Genomic DNA, 22,551 nt, shown 5'->3' on the forward strand with positions numbered 1-22,551 from the left:
GATTTTCATATAGATCTTGCATAGAGTTGTGCTTGCTAATTGTCTTTATTGTTGAAAAAAATAATGCTAGGTATTTTAGGTGTATTAAATTTTGATTTCAAATAATACGTCAATGTATGTGTTAATTATTGTATGTGGTATGCATACGTGGTATTTCAATTTATTGAAATTATAATTATACACGATCAATAGATAATAATGGAAAAGGAGGATTTTGTTAGGAAAAAAAAATAAAGGAGTGGGTCCCAAGGCCAGCGAGAGAGAGAGAGAGAGAGATGATTTGTAAGTCGTAATCTATACTATATAGAAAGTTTCACATTTTTCATTCATGGGCTGTCTGCTTGGCTAAGCTTAAAAAACGCTCATTACCAGATCGAATCCAGACCCCTGACGTGTCCTCCGAATCTCGCCGGAAAATCCATCGTTTTCCTTTGTCGTAGTCGGAAAACCAAGTCCACGTTCGCCGGACGCCGGAATCCAAACAAATAAAAAAGCAGAGAAAGAAAGCTCCAAAACAAACAGCTTCTGGGATCACAAACCGAAATAAACCATGAGAAGCGCCCATAGCAGCGTTGATACTGTCAACGCCGCCGCCACTGCCATCGTTTCAGCTGAAGCTCGAAGCCAGCCCACCATCGTCCCTGTAAATCTCTCTCTCTATCTACCTATCTATTTATCTCTCATATCAAATATTCTGTATATATGCATGTGTGTTGTTGCTGTATACTTGTATTGTTTTTCTTTCTTTCATTCTGCTTAATTTGTTCTGTTTTTGGGTCCTTCTTGTACTCTGTTTGGTTGCTGAGAAACTGTGGAAACTAAACACAGAGATGTGAAATTGGGCAGTTGGATCTTGCGTTTTATGTTCTTTTCCTATTTCAATGCTGAAAAGTGCGAATTTTTGAGAATTTTCGGGAATATTTTAGAGTCAAGAAATGAGTTTGTAAAGTAAATAATCTTGTGGGGTCTCTCTCTCTCTCTCTCTCTCTGTGATGTGTTTGGTTACTCAGACTCAATGAAATGAATAGAGGAAAATTGAGATATTTATACAGTTAAATAAGAGCCCAGTATGATATATAAGATTTCCAATTTGTTTTTGCTTGCGTTTTTTCTGTTTCCCAGGGTCCTTAGCAACCAATTGAACATTATGGTATTTAGAAAACTACAACCCTTTTGCATTGAATTAAAATCATATAATTCTCTAGTCATTTTATTTTGTAATTTGTCTGTATCATGCATTTCAATCCTACAAAAATACCTGAGCTATGCTGAATTGTGTCCTTGGTGCTCAATAAGACCCTGAGCTATGCCAAAGTAAAGTATTTCCTTTGGTTTCTCTGGTTTAGTCTAATTAGGCTTAAACCACTGAGGGTTGAAGCGAGACTATGTTGTTAATGGGGAAACATTAAGTTAGCTCTGTCCTCAAATAGTAGCCTTCGCTTGCTTTATGGGTGACTTGGTTGTCTTTGTACTCATGCAGTACTAATTAAGTGTATTTAATTTCAATGTCCAGTCTTTCAGATATGGACCTCAAATTTCCTATTTAAACAGCATTACATGTTTTCATTAGAGTCTAGAGTGAACTTCACATCTTGAGTCTTCTTTTCTGGACTTTTTTTTTGTCCTAGAGGGATGAATAACAAATTGATGTATGTAATCATGTTCAAGTGTCTTTCTGCAAAATGCTCAAGTCTTACTAAGAAAGCAGACATGATTCAGCTGAAACTATTGAGTCATTGACAATCTTTTATCATTTGAATACAGAAAAGAAGATGGGGAAGCTGCTGGAGCTTATATTGGTGCTTTGGATCTCATAAAAACAGCAAGCGAATTGGTCATGCTGTTCTCGTTCCTGAGCCTGTAGTACCAGGCGCTGCAGCCCCTGTAACTGATAACCAAACACCCTCAACCTCAATTGTATTGCCCTTCATTGCCCCTCCCTCTTCTCCTGCATCTTTCCTCCCATCTGATCCACCATCTGCTACCCAATCACCAGCTGGATTTCTGTCCCTCACTTCCTTTTCGGCCAATGCTTTCTCTCCTGGTGGACCTCGGTCTATCTTTGCCATAGGTCCTTATGCATATGAGACCCAACTAGTCTCACCACCTGTATTTTCTACCTTCAACACGGAACCATCTACTGCTCCATTCACTCCCCCTCCAGAATCTGTGCAATTGACCACACCTTCATCCCCTGAAGTGCCCTTTGCTCAACTTCTGACATCTTCACTGGACCGAAGTCGTAGAAATAGTGGCACCAATCAGAAGTTTTCATTGTCCTACTACGAATTCCAGCCTTACCAACAATATCCAGGAAGCCCGGGTGGCTACCTCATATCACCAGGGTCAGCAATATCAAATTCTGGCACATCTTCTCCTTTTCCTGACAGACACCCTGTGCTTGAGTTTCGCATGGGGGAAGCTCCCAAAATCTTGGGATTTGAAAATTTCTCCACTCATAAATGGGGTTCAAGGCTAGGTTCTGGGTCTTTGACACCAGATGGTGTGGGGCTAGGTTCCAGGCTAGGTTCTGGGTCATTAACACCGGATGGCAATGAGATAGGCTCAAGGCTAGGTTCTGGATCTTTGACCCCTAACGGTGTGGGGATTGGTTCCAGGTTGGGTTCTGGATGCTTGACACCTGATGGTACGGGGCCTGCCTCTGGAGACAGCTTCCTTGTGAAGAACCATATATCTGAGGTGGCATCCCTGGCCAACTCAGAGAGTGGATGTCAAAATGCTGGAACTGTATTTGATCACAGGGTGTCATTTGAATTGACTGGTGAAGATGTTGCATGCTGTCTTGCAAATAAATCAATGGCATCAATTAAAACTGCATCAGAATCTTCAAAGGATATAGCTGCAGAATTCCCAATTGACAGAGATGGGTTATCAACAGATACTAATAATCAGTATGAGTTGAGTGTTGAGGAAAGTTCCAGTAGAATTCCTGAAAATACTTCCAGAGAAGGGGAGGACCAATGTTACCGGAAGCATCGATCCATCACCCTTGGGTCAACGAAGGACTTTAATTTTGACAACACAAAAGCTGAAGTTTCCAATAAGCCCAACATTGGCTCGGAGTGGTGGGCTAACAAAAACGTTGCAGCTAAAGAATCTAAGCCTGGCAATGACTGGACTTTCTTTCCAATTCTACAACCTGAAGTTAGATGACATAGTAACTGTTCAACATGGCTTCACCTCTGTACAAGGACATTGAAATGGACACAGTGCAAGAAGACCCACTAACCCATCTGATGTATAGCTTGGTAAACCTGGGATCACATTTTTGATGGATGGATGGATGGATGGATGGATGGATTGCAGAGGTGAGAGTTTCTTATGACCCAAAAAGATAATGTAGAGGGGAAATAGATTGTAAAATTGTTAATGTGAGTACTCAAACAGCATTCTTTAGAATATTTCTTTACTTGATTTTATACAAAGGATACGCCTTCACTTATAGATGTTGTGTTGTGGATTATTTTTTTTCCTGATGTGTAATAAATAGGTCATATTACCGCATTGAGAAACCTCTCAATCATTTGACGTTCTATGTTTCTTTATAATCTCCAGTTCTTTTATATTGGTAGGGTTCGTACCCGAAGATACATAGTGAACTAGTGAAGTATGTCTGGAAGAGGTTGGGATAGTGTGAGCCTTATGGAAAGTATCTTGGTATTTTGATGTTTGGGCCATGCCTAATCATATCAGTGCGTTCATGACTCTTCCCGAGGCCACCAAAATCTATCTGTAATGCAAATGCTTCATGTCAATTATCTGGCACGTAGGGTATATTGTGAAGGAATAATGGTGCAAACCCAAACCTGGTCCACTTGACAAGTGCTCTGTCAAATTACCATTTTTAATTTATTTAGCTTCTAAAATTGGGTTCTTGAGCAACGTTATAGTGATAAAATATTGATTTTGGAGAGTAGGACGATAAATTGGGAGTGAAATATAAGTCTCAAAAGTTGGTTTCAATGGGGATACACTGATACAGTATGGAGTGCCTTAAATATGTAGGGCATGATCATGAACTTCAATGGCTTAATGTAAGGTAATGAGTTCGTTTGGTAACATTGCCATTCAAGTTGGTGCCAACACTTGCTAATTGCTATGCCGGTTAAGGATAAGCATAATAAATGTATGTCTGTTACGAAATGGCCAAACCTTCATGTCCCTGTCCTGCCCACTTGCCCAAACAGAACTACTACAAGTCTACAAGCATGAAAACTAGGAACAGAGGCTGTGACCAACAAACAAGGTGACCATGATAAGCAACAATCAATGGGGGCATGTGAAGTTGAACATTTTTGTGGCTCCAAATCCAACCTCATCACCATCAGGCGGATAAAAAAGCATATTGAAGTGTGGCAAATTGCAGACCCCAAAAGGTGCGTTTATGAGATGTGAATCTCATGCCAATTTTACATGCTAGTTTAGTTCCTTGGCACTTTTACTGTGAAAGTGAACCTTGACACCTTGTTTATTTGTTAGTATCGGTGACTCAGCAGTTGAGCAAATGCTACACATGCCAATGCTTCATTCCAGGAATACTATGACTTATTTAATAGGTACGAAAATGATTTGCCTGAAGCTACAATGTCACATTACCCATGAAATATTCAATATTGTATTGATGTTTTGAATAGTTCAATGACATGTGTCACATGATGTGGTTAGAAAACGTCATGTTAAGTGTGTCTTTATAATGACAAACCGTAGGGATTTTATAGCGACAATCGAGTCTGATGTTTTCATGCTCGACCAAAACGAACGTGTTACATGAACAGTGGCTGTAACCCTTATTTTAAGCATCTAAAATAAATAGTAAATAAACACATATATATTTAATAATTTTAGTAAGTCTTATTTCGTTGTCATTAATGAGAAAAATAAATCATAGCATTAGACATTTGTCAAAACACCACATATGTCACAGTCTGTCTGTTACTTCTAACACCACTCTGTTTTGTAGTTTCTACCCATATTTTATTTTAATTTTCTCTCTAGAAAAGAGATAAGAGATTGATTTAAGAAGGAGGCCAGTTGCATCAGAAAAAGAAAAAAGGAGGTCAGTTCCAGACTTCCAGTGGATCTTTAGGATCAAATTTTGCATGTGTTTACAACCAGTGTATCACCATTACACCTGAGAGCATTAAACCAGTGTATCATCATCTTTTGGTACAACCTAAGAGCTCCAAACATTACATGTGTTTACAGAAAGAGGGACAATCATCAGCGATGAATATATTAAATTAAGCACCCATGTTGGCTGTGAGTCGTGAGTCGCGTTGCACGAAAAGTTTTTGGCTTGTTTCTTTTTGAATTCAATGGTCAGATATGAGAAGGAGCTGCACTTCCTCGTTGCTAGCGAGGAGTGGATCCCCTTTTTAGCAGAAAACAAAACTAGAATCTGAGTCATGAGTCATGACCCACCAAATCCAAAACCAAGAATTTATGTCTTGTCATGAAGGTTTAGCTCTGAAATGCGGACAGGAGTCACAACACGACCCTTTTGATTTTGACAACTCAGAAGATCGATCAGCATGGATAAACAGTTCAAGCTCCACTCTATAAAACCCTCTTGTTGAGGTAAGATTATGCTTCTTCGGATCTGGATATTGTTATTTTGTTGAGATTTTCTTAGAAGTTCAATGGAATGGCTATGGAATAGCATTAACATGCACTCTATCTGTCTACTATCTGAAATTGAAATGGTATATGGCTCTCTTCTTATATTGATTTCTCTATAATTCATTGAGTTCTTTACAACAATATAGTGGTTTTCAAATATGGGCTTTTGTTTTTTTTATGAAAGATTGGCAGTGACTTTTTGCCCTTTTTGAATCTGAGAAAATTTTCCATTCTGTTATATCTCTAAATAATATGAGTTATTTGTATTAAAGAGATTGAAAGTTTCAATCTTTGCTGGGTTCTTCTTGTTATCTTATAAGCTTTAAAGCTATACAAAGTTGCAATGCATAGCTTTGCTACTTATTTACAACTAGTTGTATATTTACTGTTTCATTCCATCTCTTTGATCAGGTCTTATTGTTTTGTCGTGCTGCTTCAGATTCATAACATCACCTTGTATGTCCAATACAGTCTCAAAGTTGAATCTTTAGGCAATCTTATTGTGCAATTGGCTTTTCTGTTCAGGGTCTTTACATTTTTGGCCCGTATTAATAGCTGCAGCGTTCTCAAAAAATCCTCAAGCCTTTGGAATTTTGTATGTACATATTAAGATCTTGAGCTTCTTAAGTTGGAAAAATGGCCATGGCTTCAGCTGTGAAAGTGGTTCTTGGCTCAATTGCCTTTGCAGTCTTCTGGGTATTGGCAGTGTTTCCGACTGTCCCTTTTATGCCAATTGGGAGGACTGCAGGGTCCCTTCTAGGTGCAATGCTCATGGTTATATTCAGAGTCTTAACTCCGGATCAAGCATATGCGGCTATTGATCTCCCAATCCTTGGTCTTCTGTTTGGGACAATGGTGGTTAGTATCTATCTTGAAAGAGCAGATATGTTCAAATATTTGGGTAAGTTGCTCTTGTGGAAAAGCCAAGGAGCAAAGGACTTGATCTGTCGAATTTGTCTGATTTCTGCTATTTCGAGTGCTTTCTTCACCAATGATACCTCTTGTGTGGTTTTGACTGAATTTGTTTTAAAAGTTGCTAGACAACATAACCTCCCACCTCAACCATTCCTACTTGCCCTTGCCTCAAGTGCAAATATTGGGTCTGCAGCAACCCCAATTGGCAATCCTCAAAACCTGGTTATAGCTGTTCAGAGTAACATTTCTTTTGGAAAATTTTTGATAGGAATTCTCCCTGCAATGCTTGTTGGAGTTTGTGTGAATGCTTTAATACTTTTATGTATGTACTGGAGGTTGTTGTCTATCCAGAAGGATGAGGAAGATGCAGCTTCAGAAGTTGTTGCAGAGGAGGAAGTCAGTTCTCATCGGTTTTCACCAGCCACATTGTCACATAGTACATCGTTACGCTCTCAGGAACTGAACTCTAGAGTAGAAACCACTAATGTCCAAAATTCTCCAAATGTTAATGGGAACACAGGTAATGTTGAGACTCTTAGAAACCGTTTACCTTCAAGTGAGAATGAAATAAACAAGGCTCCTAGTGTTTCTGAGTCTGAAAGAAATTCAAATGCATCAAAAGAGGATACAAATGATGTGTCTAATTCTCAGAAAAGGGAGGAAACGGTTCCTTCAAAAAGGGTTGCATCAGACAATGGATTGGGAGATACATGTCCTACAGAGTCTTTGGAAGTAAAGGAAAGTCTGACCACAAAATGGAAAAGGATGCTGTGGAAATCTGGTGTTTACCTTATTACTCTAGGAATGTTGATTGCTCTGCTTATGGGCCTGAATATGTCATGGAGTGCCATTACTGCTGCACTTGCTCTGGTAGTTCTTGATTTCGAGGATGCTCGACCATGCCTAGAAAAGGTAAATTTTACAAGCATGTTGCTCTCTCTCTCTCTCTTCCTTTTTGGTCCTTAAAAACACGAGAGAACTGGTAACTTTAAAGCAAGGCCGTATAGCAGTTTATAAATGTTGATTAGTTGTTAACCTATAACCTTATAACTTTCTTTGCCTTCTTGGACCAGGTCTCTTATTCAATTTTAATTTTCTTCTGTGGAATGTTTATAACCGTTGAAGGGTTTAACAAAACCGGTATTCCAAGCGCTCTTTGGGACTTAATGGCGCCCCATGCCCAAATTGATAGTGTTAGTGGGATAGCAGTTCTTGCCATTACCATAATTGTACTATCAAATTTGGCTTCAAATGTACCAACTGGTATGTTGATATTCTCTCCTAATGTATATATTGCTTTATTGTTGGTTTTATGGTCATAATTGATTTTTTGGAGATATTCTGTTGTCTGCCTGATGAACTAAGTTCTAGAACAAGGAACTCGATTTTATTATCGCTTCGTGTAACTGTACTTATTCAAATATAATAACTCTTGTTGGTTGCATAACAGCAACAAGCAGTATGAGACCTACTTTATCATTGACATGCATATGTTTATTATCTAATGCTTGTTCTCAGTGTGAATGCCTCTTCCACTGGACGCTCTCTGGTGTACCTTAAATAAGGGACTGAAAATTATAGTTGCTAGAAGATAAACTTCTTTGAGGCAATTTCTCTCAGGAAACTGATGAGTAAAATGGTTCATAAATTTGTAACATAGGAATTAGGCAGGACTCTTATAAACATGATCTGACCACCTTGAACCATTACAAATTAGATGTGAATCATCATCTTCATGAGCCTTGTCGAACACTGATGTGAGGTTGCCCATTTTCTTCAAAAGTTTGTTCTTTATGCCCGTTTAAGTACTTATATTCTCAAACTTCTTGCTGATCAAACTTAACATGTTGAATTTTTCTTCCTAGTTCTCTTGCTTGGAGGGCGGGTGGCAGCATCAGCGGCTGCAATTTCTGCCACAGACGAGAAGAAGGCATGGCTGCTTTTAGCTTGGGTGAGCACCGTAGCCGGGAACCTCTCACTGTTGGGATCAGCAGCCAACTTGATAGTCTGTGAACAGGCTTGCCAATCCCCACGCTTTGCATACACTTTGTCATTCTGGAGCCATCTGAAATTTGGAGTCCCTTCCACTCTTATAGTCACTGCTATTGGTTTGACACTAATAAGATGACATTGGTGTGATTAACAAATATTGTACGTGAAATATTTGCACAAACACAAAGGAAGACCAATGTCAATGACACCAGAAAGTGATTCAAAGAAAGAAGTATGGTTCTGATAGCCTGTGATTCTGATAACTGATTATGGTTGTACAAGTCAAAACATAAAAAATGAGAACCTAGTATAAAAACGTGAGACCCAAGAATGAAATTCCCAATCACATATCAAATATAAGAAAAAGGACAGCATGAGGTAATAAAACAGCAGTAATCCGAATTGCATAAGGATTGCTCTTATGCCATTGTTATTAGCTCCGATTTTGAAAGAACGTCTTCCATCAGTTGTTGGCAGTTTTGTCACTTTGTCCAAGTGCCAGACGGCCCAGACCCACGTAAATGGGTTAGAAATTTCAAAACCAAATGGGCTTATATGATTCTACGGGCACAAGGAAATTGTCTTTGGACACCCACTTTCAATGGAGATGGTTTCCTAATAGGAGCTTCTAAAAGAAATCCCACCAATTTCTTTTTATTAATTTTTTTTTCTTGCATGTAAGGCATGTAAGGGATTAGAAGGAAAATTGGGATATAGAAGAAAGTCATGAATTTAAGAGGGGAGATGGGGTTTTTTTCTTGGCCCTGCATTCTTAAGCCAAAAAAAAGTCTGGGCTACTTAGATTGAATTCGGTGAAATTTTGATACAACAAAAAAGTGTCCGCCCCAAGGAAAGCATGGAGGGTATTTAGAAAATATTAGGGGTTGTATTGAGAAATTGTATAAAATAGAAAGAAATATAAGAGTGAGGTGAGAATATGAGCGATTGTGTAGATAGCAGCATTGTAATATGTGGTGCAATATTAGGCTACTCGTCCTTGCAACATGTTCTGTACTTGTCAAATACAGCTAACTTCACACTCTCAAGTCTCACCTAGGAATGAATTGTTTCACTCTCACAGTCTCACAAATCATAATCACAGATCCAGAACTTTGACTGGCCAGCTGGCAGCTGCCTCAAAGACACCGAGTGTCATGTCAACATAAACGTGCCCAATGAGCCCAGCTAACAAGAACAACCTAAGTGAGGACTTTGCAAGAACCATCACATTTTAATGGTAATCACTAATTCACTTGTTTTTTTTCTTCTCTCTTTAAAAAAATAAAATTAACTAGACATGTAGAAAAATAATATATGAAAAACAAGTGAATTTATCTAAGTTAATGTTTATAATTTTTTTCCTTTAGCAAAATTTTTTTTTTGACAAAAAAATCAGAAATTATCTCCTTTTTATGAGTGTAAGAGCTATTTTCTTTTTGTGTGGCACCTTTTTTGTTTGTTTTTAAGTCATGGTATATTTATACCTAAGTATTTATGTTTGGGTATTAAGTTTCATGCACACAACAATTTTACATTCCATGCGTTTTTTTTCCTTACACAGCAAAATCTCGCTCTAGCAAAATCTCTGCTCATCAAAGATAATGATTTTTTAAACGGGATAAATTTTTAAATAAGACACATATTTTGGAATCAATCTTATTTCAAAACACGTATTTAGAGTTGTGTTGATAAAATATACTAATTAATGATTTGTATTAATATAAGACAATCCGTCACTAAATTTCAACACAAATCAACCATGAAAGCAAAAATATAAAATATAAAAAATAATTTGGTTTCTCCATATACTTATTTAAATATAACTATATATTTTATTTATTTTTGTGTGATGACCTATATATTTTAAATTTAAGAATTATAAATCTATGAACTCATACCCATTCAAATGTACTAGGAGTTTATCTATTTTTCATTCGAACACTCTTAAATTTATATTATGTTTGGCATTTCACTCATTGAGGTTACTTCAATCTAATTATTTGTAGTCTGTTAATTTGGATTTTAATGGTATAACTATAAGGTAATGATCGATGCTTTAAAAATGTAAAAGAGAATAAAGATACGGTTCTACTTTATAATTAAAAGTTGGGTATCAATCAAGTTGTCTGTTTTTTTTCATAGGTACACATAATCAAGTTGTCGCAAGACTGAATTTACTTTTTGTACAATACTACAATGATAAAACATAAAACTTTTTTAAATTTTAAAGCGAGGGCTGCCATCTGCATCACCTCTCTCTGTCTATATATTATTTGTTTTAATATAGTTATTGGCTTATTGCACATACGAAATGATGACCTTGAGTAATTACAATGCCCTTTAGTGGACACTAAATATAATCACAGGTATGATAGCTAAAAAAGGAATCTGGCAAATTGAGTATTAATATATTATACATATAAAAATCACATGTTAAATTATGTAAAATAGACATGTAAAATGAGTTGTGTTGACATCAACATAATATAATTATAAACAACATAATATGAGCATGAAAAAGTCCTACAGATAAAACGCGACTATACATTGTACTATGTCAAGCTAATATAAGAAGGATATAATAAAAAAAGAGGAAAAATATTAAGTTGAACTAAGACTTTTATACACAAAATGTAAAACTTTGACAATAATAATTTTGTTCTTATATTAACAGTTCATATAAAAGTAAAATGACTTTATTAGTTTTATACATAAGCAAAAAGAAAAAAGATTCTTTACAACTAAATTTGTATATATACCTTTTTTGAACAAATGGAATTTGTATTTTTTTTGGTAAAAAAAAAAAAAAATTTGTATTTTTTTAAATTAAAAAGTTAGGATTAAATGGTGGGCTATTAAACGAAGGTGGTAAAGTATTTAATATAACCTGGCACTGTAACTCTAATTAAAATATTTCATCAATCATGCGTATTAAAAATATATATAATAAAAAACGAAAATCAGCTTCAGACAACTTATTAATGTCTTAAAGCTCAGACATACTCTCTCTCTCTCTCTAAAAGCGACTCTCTTCAACCTTTCAATGCAGGAGAAACATCAAAATCCCTCTGAATCCCATCCCTTACGTCCTTGATTTTTAGGGTTTTGTTTCCTGAGCTGTTCCACGTTGCATATCAGAGACTCATCTAATTCATCACTGAGATTTGTGCCAAATTCTCAGTGGGTCAAGCTCGGATTTTGCAGCTCCTAGTATTTATAGTAAGTATCATTTCGTCTAATTATGTAAGCTTAGTAAATTAGAGATTTTTCGTTTAGTTAGTTGGTTGTTGTTGTCTGTTTAAGATTTTTAGTTATAAGTAGATCTGTGTTGTAAGCTAGTGCTTTCGAGCAATTTGGGATCGAAACCTTTTGTTTCGTTCCCGAGAAAATTGGAGAAGAAAATAAAAGCGAAAATTTGGAACGTTATTATTACCGTTACTTTTGAGTTCTGGGAAATCAAAAATCGAGCCAATGGATCTGTTACGCTAAGTGTAGTGCGAATTTTAGTGTTTTTTTACATGACCCAATTGAGAAAGGTTTGGATTGGGAATTATGGTTTTGGAATTTTTTCTGTGTTTTGTTGGGAACAAAACAAAGATTGTGTTTTTGGATTGGAAAGAAGTGTTTGAGCTAATTTAACCCAGTGAATAGATATTATGTCGCATTTATGTGGATCGGTAAGATTTACTGGTATACATTGTTGAGTTCATTAAGCTGGGTTAGTGTGTATAGCACGAGTGTGTGCAATAGTCGGATTCATCTGATCTACGAAATTTTAGATACTAGGATTGAGGTCCTAGTGTCATTAACTTAATTTTGGTTGTGTTTGCAACGTAGCTTCAATGTCATTAACTTAATTTAGAGATCCTTGAATACAGTTATTGACCCACATCTTTTATCCCTGCAGGTTTTTGTTATGTGCTGAATTAATTGTGAATTCATGCAAATGCTGCCTGATATTCTAGAATTAGGAGTTTTTGGTTTACCCTAATTCCTGTATGATGAAAGTCATTTTTGGAATTCAGAATTGAGCATTCTGCTGGTCTCAAAAGTTGATTGGTACTATAACTGGTTAATAATCGTGCTAGTCAAGGAAATATGTACTGATTAAAAGTTTTAATGCTGGAAAATGGATTGGCTTTAAAGGGCTTGCCTGTTGATTCTGCAAACCTTTTATGAGAAATATGCCGTCATGGTGGGGGAAGTCGTCGTCCAAAGAAGCAAAGAAGAAGGCAAACAAGGAAAGTTTCATTGACACATTACATCGGAAATTTAAGTTTTCATCAGAAAGTAGAGCGAACAGTAGAACAGGAGGGTCTCAAAGACATTGCAGTGACACAATTTCGGAAAAGGGATCTCGATCACCTATAGTATCAAGATCTCCTTCACCCTCCAAAAACGTTTCAAGATGTCAAAGTTTTGCTGAAAGGACTAATTCTCAACCACTTCCACTTCCTGGTCTACATCCTGCTCATGTTGGTCGTACAGATTCTGGAATTAGTATATCAACAAAACCAAGATCGGAAAAAGGCTGTAAGACATTATCGTTTCTACCTCTCCCGAGACCTGGGTGCATTGGCAGTAGGCCAAATCCTACAGACGATGGAGATATGGTCACTGCTTCAGGTTCTAGTGAGAGCTCTGGTGATAGTGACGATCCAGCTGACTCATCGTGCCACCGTAGTCCCCAGGCAACTGACTATGACAATGGGACTAGAACTGCTGTGGGAAGCCCTTCCAGGTGAGCTTTCATTATTATATATGCTATCATGCTACTAGTATGCATCTTTTATGTATATCAGTATATGCATGGCTTTGTATGGTTTATTTGTAATTCTTTTAGCTTGCTCATCCCTGACAAATTTACTGCAATTTTTCTGAAGTGTGATGCTCAAGGATCAGTCATTCACCGTCTCTCCAATAAACGCAAGAGAGGCAAAAAAACCAGCTAACATTTCTTTCGGTAATCATATTTCCCCTACATCGCCTAAACGGAGGCCTTTAGGCAGTCATGTGCCAAATCTACAGGTTCCTTACCATGGAGCTTTCTGCAGTGCTCCAGACAGCTCCATGTCAAGTCCTTCTAGAAGTCCAATGAGAGCATTTGGCACTGAGCAAGTTGTGAACTCTGCTTTCTGGGCTGCAAAAACTTATACAGATGTCAACCTAGTTGGATCTGGCCACTGCTCCAGTCCAGGTTCAGGTCATAATTCTGGGCACAATTCAATGGGTGGGGATATGTCTGGACAGTTGTTTTGGCAGCAAAGCAGGGGTAGCCCTGAGTATTCTCCAGTACCTAGTCCCAGAATGACAAGCCCTGGCCCAGGCTCAAGAATTCATAGTGGTGCTGTCACCCCTATTCATCCTAGGGCAGGAGGGACCCCCATTGAGACACAGACAAGCTGGCCTGATGATGGGAAACAGAGTCACCGTTTGCCTCTTCCTCCTGTGACAATTTCCAATGCTTCCCCTTTTTCTCATTCAAATTCAGCAGCAACATCTCCTTCTGTGCCACGAAGTCCAGGAAGGGCAGAGAACCCAGCAAGCCCTGGTTCACGCTGGAAAAAGGGAAAGCTGCTGGGTAGAGGCACATTTGGACATGTTTATGTTGGTTTTAACAGGTAGATACAGTGATACACAATATGTTTCCTCTCTCTCTCTCTCTCTCTCTCTCTCTCTCTCTCTCTCTCTCTCTCTCAAGCAGTCATAACACCTATATAGCTTAGTAGTTAGTTGTCTAAAGGATATAATTGCTTCCATGCCTTCAAACTTAGCCGGGAGCAGCAGAATTCAGGGAGCTAATGTTAATAAAATCTCTTGATAATAAATTGCATGGCCACATTCTAATGGCATCTGCTTATTGATTTTGGACATTGCCAATTGTAGGGGAACAAAATCCAATTTCTCTCATATGTTTCTTGTAAATCAAGTTTGTGCCTAATTTAATACCATCAACTTGTTTAGTGAAAGTGGCGAAATGTGTGCAATGAAGGAGGTTACATTATTTTCTGATGATGCAAAGTCTAAGGAAAGTGCTAAGCAGTTAATGCAGGTATCATCCCATTGTTTCAGGTTTCATGTTGCTTCCTTGGTCAAAAAGTTATATGGTCGCTTCTCTTGTTTGACTTATATGTTGCTATGTTTTGACAGGAAATTACTTTATTGAGCCGTTTAAGGCATCCAAACATTGTGCAGTATTATGGGTCTGAACAAGTAAGTCTTATGTTCATTTTGTATCATTCATATTACTCATTTAAATACTGTTAATTACAGATCCTTTTATTTGTTTTGGTTTTCATTATCGTATTTTTTGGTTATGGCATTTGAAAACGGTCAATTACTCAAACAATAGAAACTGTAAAGAAGTTGATGCTTACATATATATAAATATATATTCAGTAGCTGTTAGTTCACAGGTCTTTAGAGAAGCTAAGCATGGTACTCTGAATTTGTCTGCAGTAGAGCCACATTATTGCAAGATTATTTTTCAATTGAAGATTCAAATAATCAATTCAGTCTACTTTATATAAGCTCTGACAGTTATTCCTATAACAGGTTGGTGACAGGCTTTATATATATTTGGAGTATGTATCTGGTGGCTCTATATATAAACTTCTCCAAGACTATGGACAATTTGGCGAACTAGCAATTCGTAGTTATACTCAACAAATCTTGTCAGGGCTTGCATATTTACATGCTAAAAATACCGTCCACAGGTGAATTGCATTACCCATTCTTGATCTAATAGTTTGAATCATGATACAGCAGTTGCTATATATTAATGATAATGTATTTACTGAAGATTAAGCATCTATCATCCTTATAAATCTTTATTTTGTGTACAGGGATATTAAAGGAGCAAATATACTTGTAGACCCAAATGGACGTGTCAAATTGGCAGACTTTGGGATGGCAAAGCATGTAAGCATAGGCATACTTACTTTTCAATTTTTCATATTCAGTGTTGTTAATTCAAATGACTTTTAAATTATGCATGTGAGATTAGGAGAATAGGATTCCTTATTGACCGGTGGATTATGGTTCCCATTATCACTTTCATATTCCTTAGTCTGCAGAATCTACGTTGCAGAGACAGATTTATTGAGTGCATTCAAAAAGTATAAAATTGTGATTTTAAATGAATTTGAATGTGTGAGCCATCTGAACATTTCCCCCCCACATTTACTTCCTAACATATTCTATACCAAAAATCAAGCTTCCTCAACTTTAATTATGTGGTGGTATCAGGTATGATCATTCTTGTTTTCAAACTTATCTTGTGTTCTTTGCAGATCACTGGGCAGTCATGTCCATTATCATTCAAGGGAAGCCCCTACTGGATGGCACCTGAGGTTAGATTCTTTCTAGTTTTTATCATTATTTCCTTAATGACATGCTTCTTGATAGTATTATTCAATCTTAACTTCTGTTGCTTGCCAGGTTATAAAGAATTCAAGTGGTTGCAACCTTGCTGTGGATATATGGAGTCTAGGGTGCACTGTTTTGGAAATGGCTACAACAAAACCACCTTGGAGCCAGTATGAAGGGGTAAGAATTTTAGATGTAGAGATGAATGCTTTTATTTATTTATTTATTTATTTTTGGGGTAGGCAGTGCCGCAGTGGGGGTCGTAAGAAGTTGAATTTGAGATTGAGTTAATAGCAACTGATTCAAGCACTCTCTCATGTACTTGAGGCTTGGGCCTAAGAATAAGTTGTGTATATTTGAAGCGTGTACATTATTTGTTCTTTCTTCTCATTGTGTGATATTTTCCTTTTGTGGTCTAAAGGTTGCTGCCATGTTTAAAATTGGGAATAGCAAAGAACTTCCGGCAATTCCAGATAGCCTCTTGGATGATGGAAAGGATTTCATAAGGCAATGCTTACAGCGGAATCCACTTCATCGTCCTACCGCTGCTCAGCTTTTGGACCATCCTTTTGTGAAATATGCTGCACCTTTGGAAAGACCTATCTTAGGCCCCGAGCCTTCTGATCCACCCCCTGGGGTCACAAATGGAGTGAAAGCTATGGTATGAATTCCATTTTTTCCACAAATGTAAAATTAGCATCTTATGGTATTGGTAGTTTTCTGCTCATTCTCTATTTTGTTTGAGCATAGTGCATGCTATCGTGTTTTGTGTATGTGGTGGCATCATGTACATATAGGTTTTTGATAAAAATGCTTGACATGTGGTTTTTGTGCATGAAATGCTAGCGTGTAAGTGCATGATATGCATACATACATTTATGATATCATTTTTGTGGACCTTGATGAAGCGGCTGTTATGGATGTTATATTTAAGGGATATCTTGTAGCTGCTTATTTTCATCTTTGTGTTTTATTGATCATTATCAGAGCATTGGGCAACCAAGAAACTTTTCCAACTTGGACTCAGATAGGCTTGCAGTTCATTCATCTAGAGTTTCAAAAAGTAATCACCATACCAGGTCAGTCTCTCTCTCTCTCTCTCTCTCTCTCTCTCTCTCTCTCTCTATATATATATATATATATATATATATATGATGAATGATGATGACGATGACGACATTGATAATAATATTTTGGTTTGATTTATTTTCCTAAACTCCAGTGAGATCCAGATTCCAAGGAATATATCATGCCCTGTCTCACCCATCGGAAGCCCTTTATTGCACTCAAGGTCACCCCCACGCCTAAATGGAAGAATGTCACCTTCTCCTATATCTAGTCCTCGGACCACTTCGGGCTCATCCACACCTCTCACAGGTGGCAGTGGCACCATTCCATTTATTCACTTGAAACAGTCCATGCACTCGCAAGAGGGTTTTGGAGGCAATTCAAAACCGTTGAATGGTCTCTATGTCAATGGGCCCTCCTATCATGATTCATCTCCTGACATGTTTCGAGGGAAGCAATTAGGGTCTCACATCTTCTCAGAACTGATGCCCTGTGAGAATGATGTTCTGGGAAAGCAGTTTGTAAGGCCTGCCCCTGCGGAACAGTATGATGGACAGTCCGTTTTGGCTGATCGTGTGTCTCGCCAACTCCTTAAGGATCATGTTAAGATGAACCTGTCACTGGATTTAAGTCCTAAATCTCCTTTGCCCAGCCGCACAAATGGCATCTAACTTATTTTTATGGACCCAACAATCAGATCAAGCTCTCAAGTTTATCAGACCATTCTTGGATACCCCGGATTAATTATTCATCATGTTGAACTGCAAAGGAAGTATATTTGTACAATAAGGACCTAAAGTTGAAGACCTGTGGAATAAGGTTGAAGGTCTGGAAAGTTAAGTGGCTGGAAGCAGATAACTTTTTTGCATGTCTTGGCTCCCAAGCTTATAACAATTTGGTCAGCTAAGCCATTATACAAGAACTGATTCCGGTTCGAGAACAAATTATGCATATGAAGCTCAATTCCTGAGGAATAATAAACTCTGATAGTACATAGAGCGAGATGCGGCTTTGACTTGTAGAAAGTTGAGTGCTTGACTGATTGGAGCTATGAAAAGCTTGATTTTGCCTGATGAGGATGGCTTTTGATGATCCAATGTATTGCAGTTCCTTCGGTAAGAAAAAACTTTTTTTTTTGGCCACGGTAAGAAAAAACTTAAGGCAGCAAGAAGTGTATATTTTTTGAGATGTTCATATAGAGAAAGAGGCTAAGAGGTAATAAATACTACTAGCTTTTGAACAATTTTTTAGGTCTGAAACTGCTGTACAGAAGATGGGAGACTGAACTGGGGTCCAGAGAAATAGTCAGTCGTGGATTTTTCAAGCCTGCACAATCCGTTTCTTGCATTGATTTATCGTGGGCTCATGGGTAACATTGTATACTGTTGTACCTGATTTGTTGTATCATGTATGTACTGTACATCATCCCTCAAGTGAAATGAAGATATCTAACTGCAGTCTCCTATATTTTCTTGAGTTTGTCGGAGCTACATAAAATGAATGATGTCATCAACCAAACCATGATTAGAATTGAAACTAGTAGAGAATCCAGGGTATGGCTTAATAGTCAATCCTCAATCCCTGGATAAGCTCAAGATAAAACTGAAATCATTGTTTTAAAGAAAACGAGTATGAAATTTCCAAACTTCATATAATACATAAAAACGACAAAGCAATCCGTGGTGGAGAGGCTGTGGTTGTAGGGGCATTGTGTAATGTTTATGAAGAAATTACAGTATTATGTGATGAGTTTCTAGAACATCATTTAATCAAATCCATGCTGAAATCCCAGAGTTTCTTGGCCAACTCCACGTCTTTAGCTTGTGGTCTTGGGTTGGATGTGTTACTGTCTGAAAAATATTCACCACTCACCCCCTTGGCTTGTGGATGCAATGCCACATAGCATGTTGTTGCCGCTCCCTATAATCCGACAAACGTTAATAAACAACACAACTCTATATTTAAAATTTTTACGATTTAGAATTTTAGAGAGTGAACTTGGACAGCATTGTGTTCAAATTCTAATCCAATATCTTCTTCAACAGTCACAAACCCAACCACAGGTTCAAGTGTTCAACTAAACATAACTTACCTGCTGAACATTTTTAAGCACAGCTCTACCGAGCATATTCACAAGCCCTGAGTCAAACAGAGGACCACAAGCTATAAATATCTGAACTTAAGCACAAAATGAATAAAAGAATAGGGTTTTAATTTTGAGCTTTGTAGATTGAAAGCCAAGGTTGCACAAATCCCCCATGTCAAACTGACCAATAAACTTGATATCAATAGTTTTCTGTGCTTATTTAAAACTCATACAGCTGATTTAGTGAAGTAGCTACCATTAATAGTGCTGTTATAACGGAAAAGATTGGTAACTATTGCACCAGGGTGAAGTGAGTTTGCAGTTATATTGGCCCCTTCTTCCTGTTGAAGAAACAAGCACAAGTATCAGATTTCACTCAGCACACCATGACTGCCATTAAAGAAACGGTAATGTTTGTCATGTTTATGCCAAATAAGCACATATGTATGCAAGCTGGTATTGTCATGAACCATGATTCTGCTGAGGTACTGCAGAAACTTCCATTTTTTTTTTGGAAAAGATAAGTGGAGAAAATAGCATCTCATGAACAAGTTGCTGATTACCAAGTTGGTACAAATATTTTGGAAAAAACAATGATACCCTTGCCAAGAGTTTGCGGTAGGATTTAAAGAGGTCATTCATCAACTCTGCCACCACTGATTTATTATCTAATTCATTTTATCCGGGAGATGATAACATACCTTTAAACGTCTTGCAAGCTCGTTGGCATGCAAAATGTTAGCAAGCTTTGATTGGCCATATGCAGCAAAACTGCTGTACCTGCAGATAGCCGGTCCAGACTCAGATCAAACATATATAATAGTATGTTCTCCTTTCAGCATATGCTATCAACAATTTTTTCAAACAAGCATAAGCATATTTGAATTGCTTATATTTCTAGTGTTAAGTTACAGTTGATCTCAAAAGTTTAAGATTTTAGAAAATGAGCCTAATAATGTATGCCAAGCACAACTTAACAACCAACACACACTAACACAACCCCTCACAGGCCCAAACAACTACTTAACCAAACAGGGGTTTACATGAACCAAACAGAAATCACCATAAACAGAGGTTAGCAAAACTCAAACCAACAACTTAATAGACAAGTAGGATCTAATGTATATAACACAACTTAACAACACACATCAACATATATAATACTATCTCAAAAGTATGGGTTATATCATTGTTACCCTGATTGGTCATCAATTTTATCAAAATGGATTCCTTCACGATAGGAGTACCGGTGAGCCTCCGAGGAGACATTTACAATTCTCCCTTCTTTGCTACTTTTGCGTGCCGTTTTTTTCATAGTATCCAACAAAAGGTTTGTCAAAAGAAAATGACCTGCAGAATCAGGAGAAGCCAATCTTTACAGTTATATAGAAACAATCATCTTGCTTGAATGCTTTTTTGCTGAAGTATGCTGTGACAGCTTATAGGTTTAAAACAAGATTAGCTTGAGATTAAGTTGGAAGAAACATTCAGTCAATTACGATAAGTTAACAATACTTTAAAAAGTCAGTTTTATGGTCTAATAAATGCAACATACCTACATGGTTTGTCGCAAATTGAAGTTCTATATTGTCTTTAGAAAGCATGAAGGGGGTCGCCATAATTCCTGCATTGTTACTTATGGTAAAGAGTAAAATCACCACCAGTTAATTTTATGAAATAGGCCTGATTAAGAAACACAGCAGAGTTATACCATTTCTATCATTTCTTACATTAGGATGTTTAGAGGACGACCAGATGAATTGAAATCTGATGCAAATTTCCTCACAGATGATAATGAGCTGAGATCCAATTCCATGGCATCTACTTTGGCATTGGGGATTTCCTTAACTATTGCTTCTTTCACATCCTTACCAGCAGCCATATTCCTCACTGCCATGATCACATGGGCACCACGCACTGCGAGAACACGCGTAGTTTCGGTGCCAATACCACTAGATGCTCCTGTAAAGGCAATATCCAGAGACAAAGAAGAGATGTCCATAAGACCATGCAAGAACTTAAGATCTGTGCATCCTCATTTACTAGCATGAAAACATATCTTTTGTAATTCTCTTCTCCTAAAGGCAAAACAAACCCAGTAGGTTATACCCAATATATGTTACAAACTTACAAAAGAAATAGATAGTTACATAAAAGTGTTGGACTTATTCACTCAGCCAGACGCCTAAAAATGCTACATTCGACAACTTCAGTGAATTTTTGCTTTTACACTGATGGATATGTCAGGGGAATGAGATGGACACAATTGTGATACATTATCTCATGGTATAAACTTTTGAATCCCGTATGGGGATACAAAATACACAGGAACACAAAGTAATGGCATGGGATTATAATTTCCTAACTCGACAAAGTTTCACTACAGTCCCTGATGATGGTTTCACAGAAACACAATTGCCTCCCTGAAATTAGCATTAATTTACACAACAGGACAACATGAAAGACAAACAAAAGAAAATTGATTGAAAAGTTAAATTTTGATTCATATAATCAGATTATTGATACCAGTTGAGTAAATATGGAACAAGAAATGGATCCCACAATACTAAACTAATTGTCAAAACAATATCATATCATCAAAAAAAGGATTCATGTGAAAACTAAACTTCCAAAAGCTATAAGTTTGAAGTACAACAAAGAACAATTACCCGGTTAATTACCACTATGCAAAATTCTAATATTTGTTTAATAAATAAATAATTAATTTAATACGATCCTGTCATCAAGAGATGGATATATACTGCAAAAATAACTGATAACATTATAACAGTCCAAGAAAATATCTACACAGACTACACCTCAATTTTCAGAAAGAAAAAAGAAATGAATTTTGCCTGTAACAATGGCAGTGAGGCCACTGGCATCAATCCCTTGAGTAACTTCTTCTGCTGTGGAAGATGATGAAAACCCAGATGGCCCTTTTCTTCTAAACAACCACATTCTTTCTCTCCAAGTCCAAAACTTTATCTGAATCTCTTTCTCAGAGGCAAACTACAGTACTAGAATATCATTCACTCACAGAACTCAAAATAAATGGGAAAGGGTGGTGTGCAGTGACACTTGTGACTTGTTAAGAGTTGGAAAGCATCTTTTTTATACGGTGGGTGGGGGCGTGGAGACTCAGCCTCTTCTCGTTGTTCTGTGACTTCTGTCTGGCTACAATTGCTGAAAACGCGAGGGGTGAGTGTGTTTTTTTTTTTTTTTTTTCTTTTTTTAAAAATGTTTTTGGAAAACTGTACGACTGGAGTTTTGGACGTACACGATAAAGTTGGATGGTTACTTACCACATATATTATTAAAATTAGATTTGTTTAGATTATTAAATTTCTTTTCTAAAAAAAATAATAATAATCCAAGGGCTGGTATAGCTGTGTGGATGGAACCAAATGCAAGACTAGGTGAGCTAAATAGCCCATCCCTACTCACAAAAACAAAGTCCTAGTATGATTTTAAGCTTAATA

The 22,551-nt window shown here is 37.2% G+C and overlaps 4 protein-coding genes across 8 annotated transcripts; 3 read left to right on the top strand and 1 right to left on the bottom strand.

The window, feature by feature from the left end:
• Positions 1 to 344: 344 nt before the first annotated feature.
• On the top strand, positions 345 to 3,554 carry LOC147289391 (uncharacterized). Its single transcript, XM_086238501.1, has 2 exons — positions 345 to 643; positions 1,765 to 3,554. Exons 1-2 carry the CDS (start codon positions 551 to 553, stop codon positions 3,172 to 3,174), a joined length of 1,503 nt encoding a protein of 500 aa, XP_086094627.1. The 5' UTR covers positions 345 to 550; the 3' UTR covers positions 3,175 to 3,554.
• A 1,438-nt stretch (positions 3,555 to 4,992) lies between these two features.
• LOC147289392 (Divalent ion symporter) lies at positions 4,993 to 8,767 on the top strand. 3 transcript variants are annotated; one of them, XM_086236737.1, is made up of 4 exons: positions 4,993 to 5,598; positions 6,052 to 7,467; positions 7,629 to 7,818; positions 8,421 to 8,767. In XM_086236737.1, the coding sequence occupies exons 2-4, from the start codon at positions 6,277 to 6,279 to the stop codon at positions 8,681 to 8,683; spliced, it is 1,644 nt and encodes a 547-aa protein (XP_086092863.1). In that variant the 5' UTR covers positions 4,993 to 5,598; positions 6,052 to 6,276; the 3' UTR covers positions 8,684 to 8,767. The 3 variants fall into 3 exon arrangements, with proteins under 3 accessions (XP_086092863.1, XP_086092864.1, XP_086092862.1); XM_086236738.1 differs by having other exon boundaries at positions 6,196 to 7,467; XM_086236736.1 differs by having other exon boundaries at positions 4,994 to 5,598; positions 6,166 to 7,467.
• Positions 8,768 to 11,545: 2,778 nt separating this feature from the next.
• On the top strand, positions 11,546 to 18,448 carry LOC147289393 (mitogen-activated protein kinase kinase kinase YODA-like). 3 transcript variants are annotated; one of them, XR_015121425.1, is made up of 13 exons: positions 11,546 to 11,766; positions 12,455 to 13,288; positions 13,431 to 14,168; positions 14,512 to 14,599; positions 14,698 to 14,760; positions 15,103 to 15,263; positions 15,393 to 15,468; positions 15,840 to 15,899; positions 15,988 to 16,095; positions 16,337 to 16,576; positions 16,903 to 16,994; positions 17,138 to 18,098; positions 18,235 to 18,448. XR_015121425.1 is itself a non-coding variant. In XM_086238434.1 (12 exons), exons 2-12 carry the CDS (start codon positions 12,723 to 12,725, stop codon positions 17,652 to 17,654), a joined length of 2,709 nt encoding a protein of 902 aa, XP_086094560.1. In that variant the 5' UTR covers positions 11,546 to 11,766; positions 12,455 to 12,722; the 3' UTR covers positions 17,655 to 18,448. The 3 variants fall into 3 exon arrangements, 2 of the variants coding, with proteins under 2 accessions (XP_086094560.1, XP_086094561.1); XM_086238434.1 differs by having other exon boundaries at positions 17,138 to 18,448; XM_086238435.1 differs by having other exon boundaries at positions 12,694 to 13,288; positions 17,138 to 18,448.
• A 132-nt stretch (positions 18,449 to 18,580) lies between these two features.
• Positions 18,581 to 22,221, bottom strand: LOC147289394 (short-chain dehydrogenase TIC 32, chloroplastic-like). The gene is made up of 8 exons (XM_086238436.1): positions 21,925 to 22,221; positions 20,800 to 21,031; positions 20,625 to 20,704; positions 20,266 to 20,419; positions 19,771 to 19,849; positions 19,326 to 19,410; positions 19,076 to 19,122; positions 18,581 to 18,903 (listed from the first exon to the last, which is right to left on the bottom strand). Exons 1-8 carry the CDS (start codon positions 22,028 to 22,030, stop codon positions 18,745 to 18,747), a joined length of 942 nt encoding a protein of 313 aa, XP_086094562.1. The 5' UTR covers positions 22,031 to 22,221; the 3' UTR covers positions 18,581 to 18,744.
• Between the last annotated feature and the right edge of the window lie 330 nt (positions 22,222 to 22,551).

The sequence above is a fragment of the Dryas octopetala genome, chromosome 3 (genome assembly GCF_963921425.1).
Source record: "Dryas octopetala chromosome 3, drDryOcto1.1, whole genome shotgun sequence".
In the NCBI taxonomy this organism is placed as follows: Eukaryota; Viridiplantae; Streptophyta; class Magnoliopsida; order Rosales; family Rosaceae; genus Dryas; species Dryas octopetala.

Bases quoted from the DNA above. Each gene is read 5' to 3' on its own strand.
- LOC147289391 (XM_086238501.1), top strand. From the start codon at position 551: ATGAGAAGCGCCCATAGCAGCGTTGATACTGTCAACGCCGCCGCCACT. The intron at 644-1,764 runs GTAAATCTCTCT...ATTTGAATACAG, and splicing joins GCCAGCCCACCATCGTCCCT to AAAAGAAGATGGGGAAGCTG.
- LOC147289392 (XM_086236737.1), top strand. From the start codon at position 6,277: ATGGCCATGGCTTCAGCTGTGAAAGTGGTTCTTGGCTCAATTGCCTTT. The intron at 7,468-7,628 runs GTAAATTTTACA...TTCTTGGACCAG, and splicing joins CTCGACCATGCCTAGAAAAG to GTCTCTTATTCAATTTTAAT. The intron at 7,819-8,420 runs GTATGTTGATAT...TTTTCTTCCTAG, and splicing joins GGCTTCAAATGTACCAACTG to TTCTCTTGCTTGGAGGGCGG.
- LOC147289393 (XM_086238434.1), top strand. From the start codon at position 12,723: ATGAGAAATATGCCGTCATGGTGGGGGAAGTCGTCGTCCAAAGAAGCA. The intron at 14,761-15,102 runs GTAAGTCTTATG...TTCCTATAACAG, and splicing joins AGTATTATGGGTCTGAACAA to GTTGGTGACAGGCTTTATAT. The intron at 16,096-16,336 runs GTAAGAATTTTA...TGTGGTCTAAAG, and splicing joins CTTGGAGCCAGTATGAAGGG to GTTGCTGCCATGTTTAAAAT.
- LOC147289394 (XM_086238436.1), bottom strand. From the start codon at position 22,030: ATGTGGTTGTTTAGAAGAAAAGGGCCATCTGGGTTTTCATCATCTTCC. The intron at 20,705-20,799 runs GTAAGAAATGAT...CTTTACCATAAG, and splicing joins CGTCCTCTAAACATCCTAAT to TAACAATGCAGGAATTATGG. The intron at 19,411-19,770 runs GTATGTTATCAT...TTTCTTCAACAG, and splicing joins AGCTTGCAAGACGTTTAAAG to GAAGAAGGGGCCAATATAAC.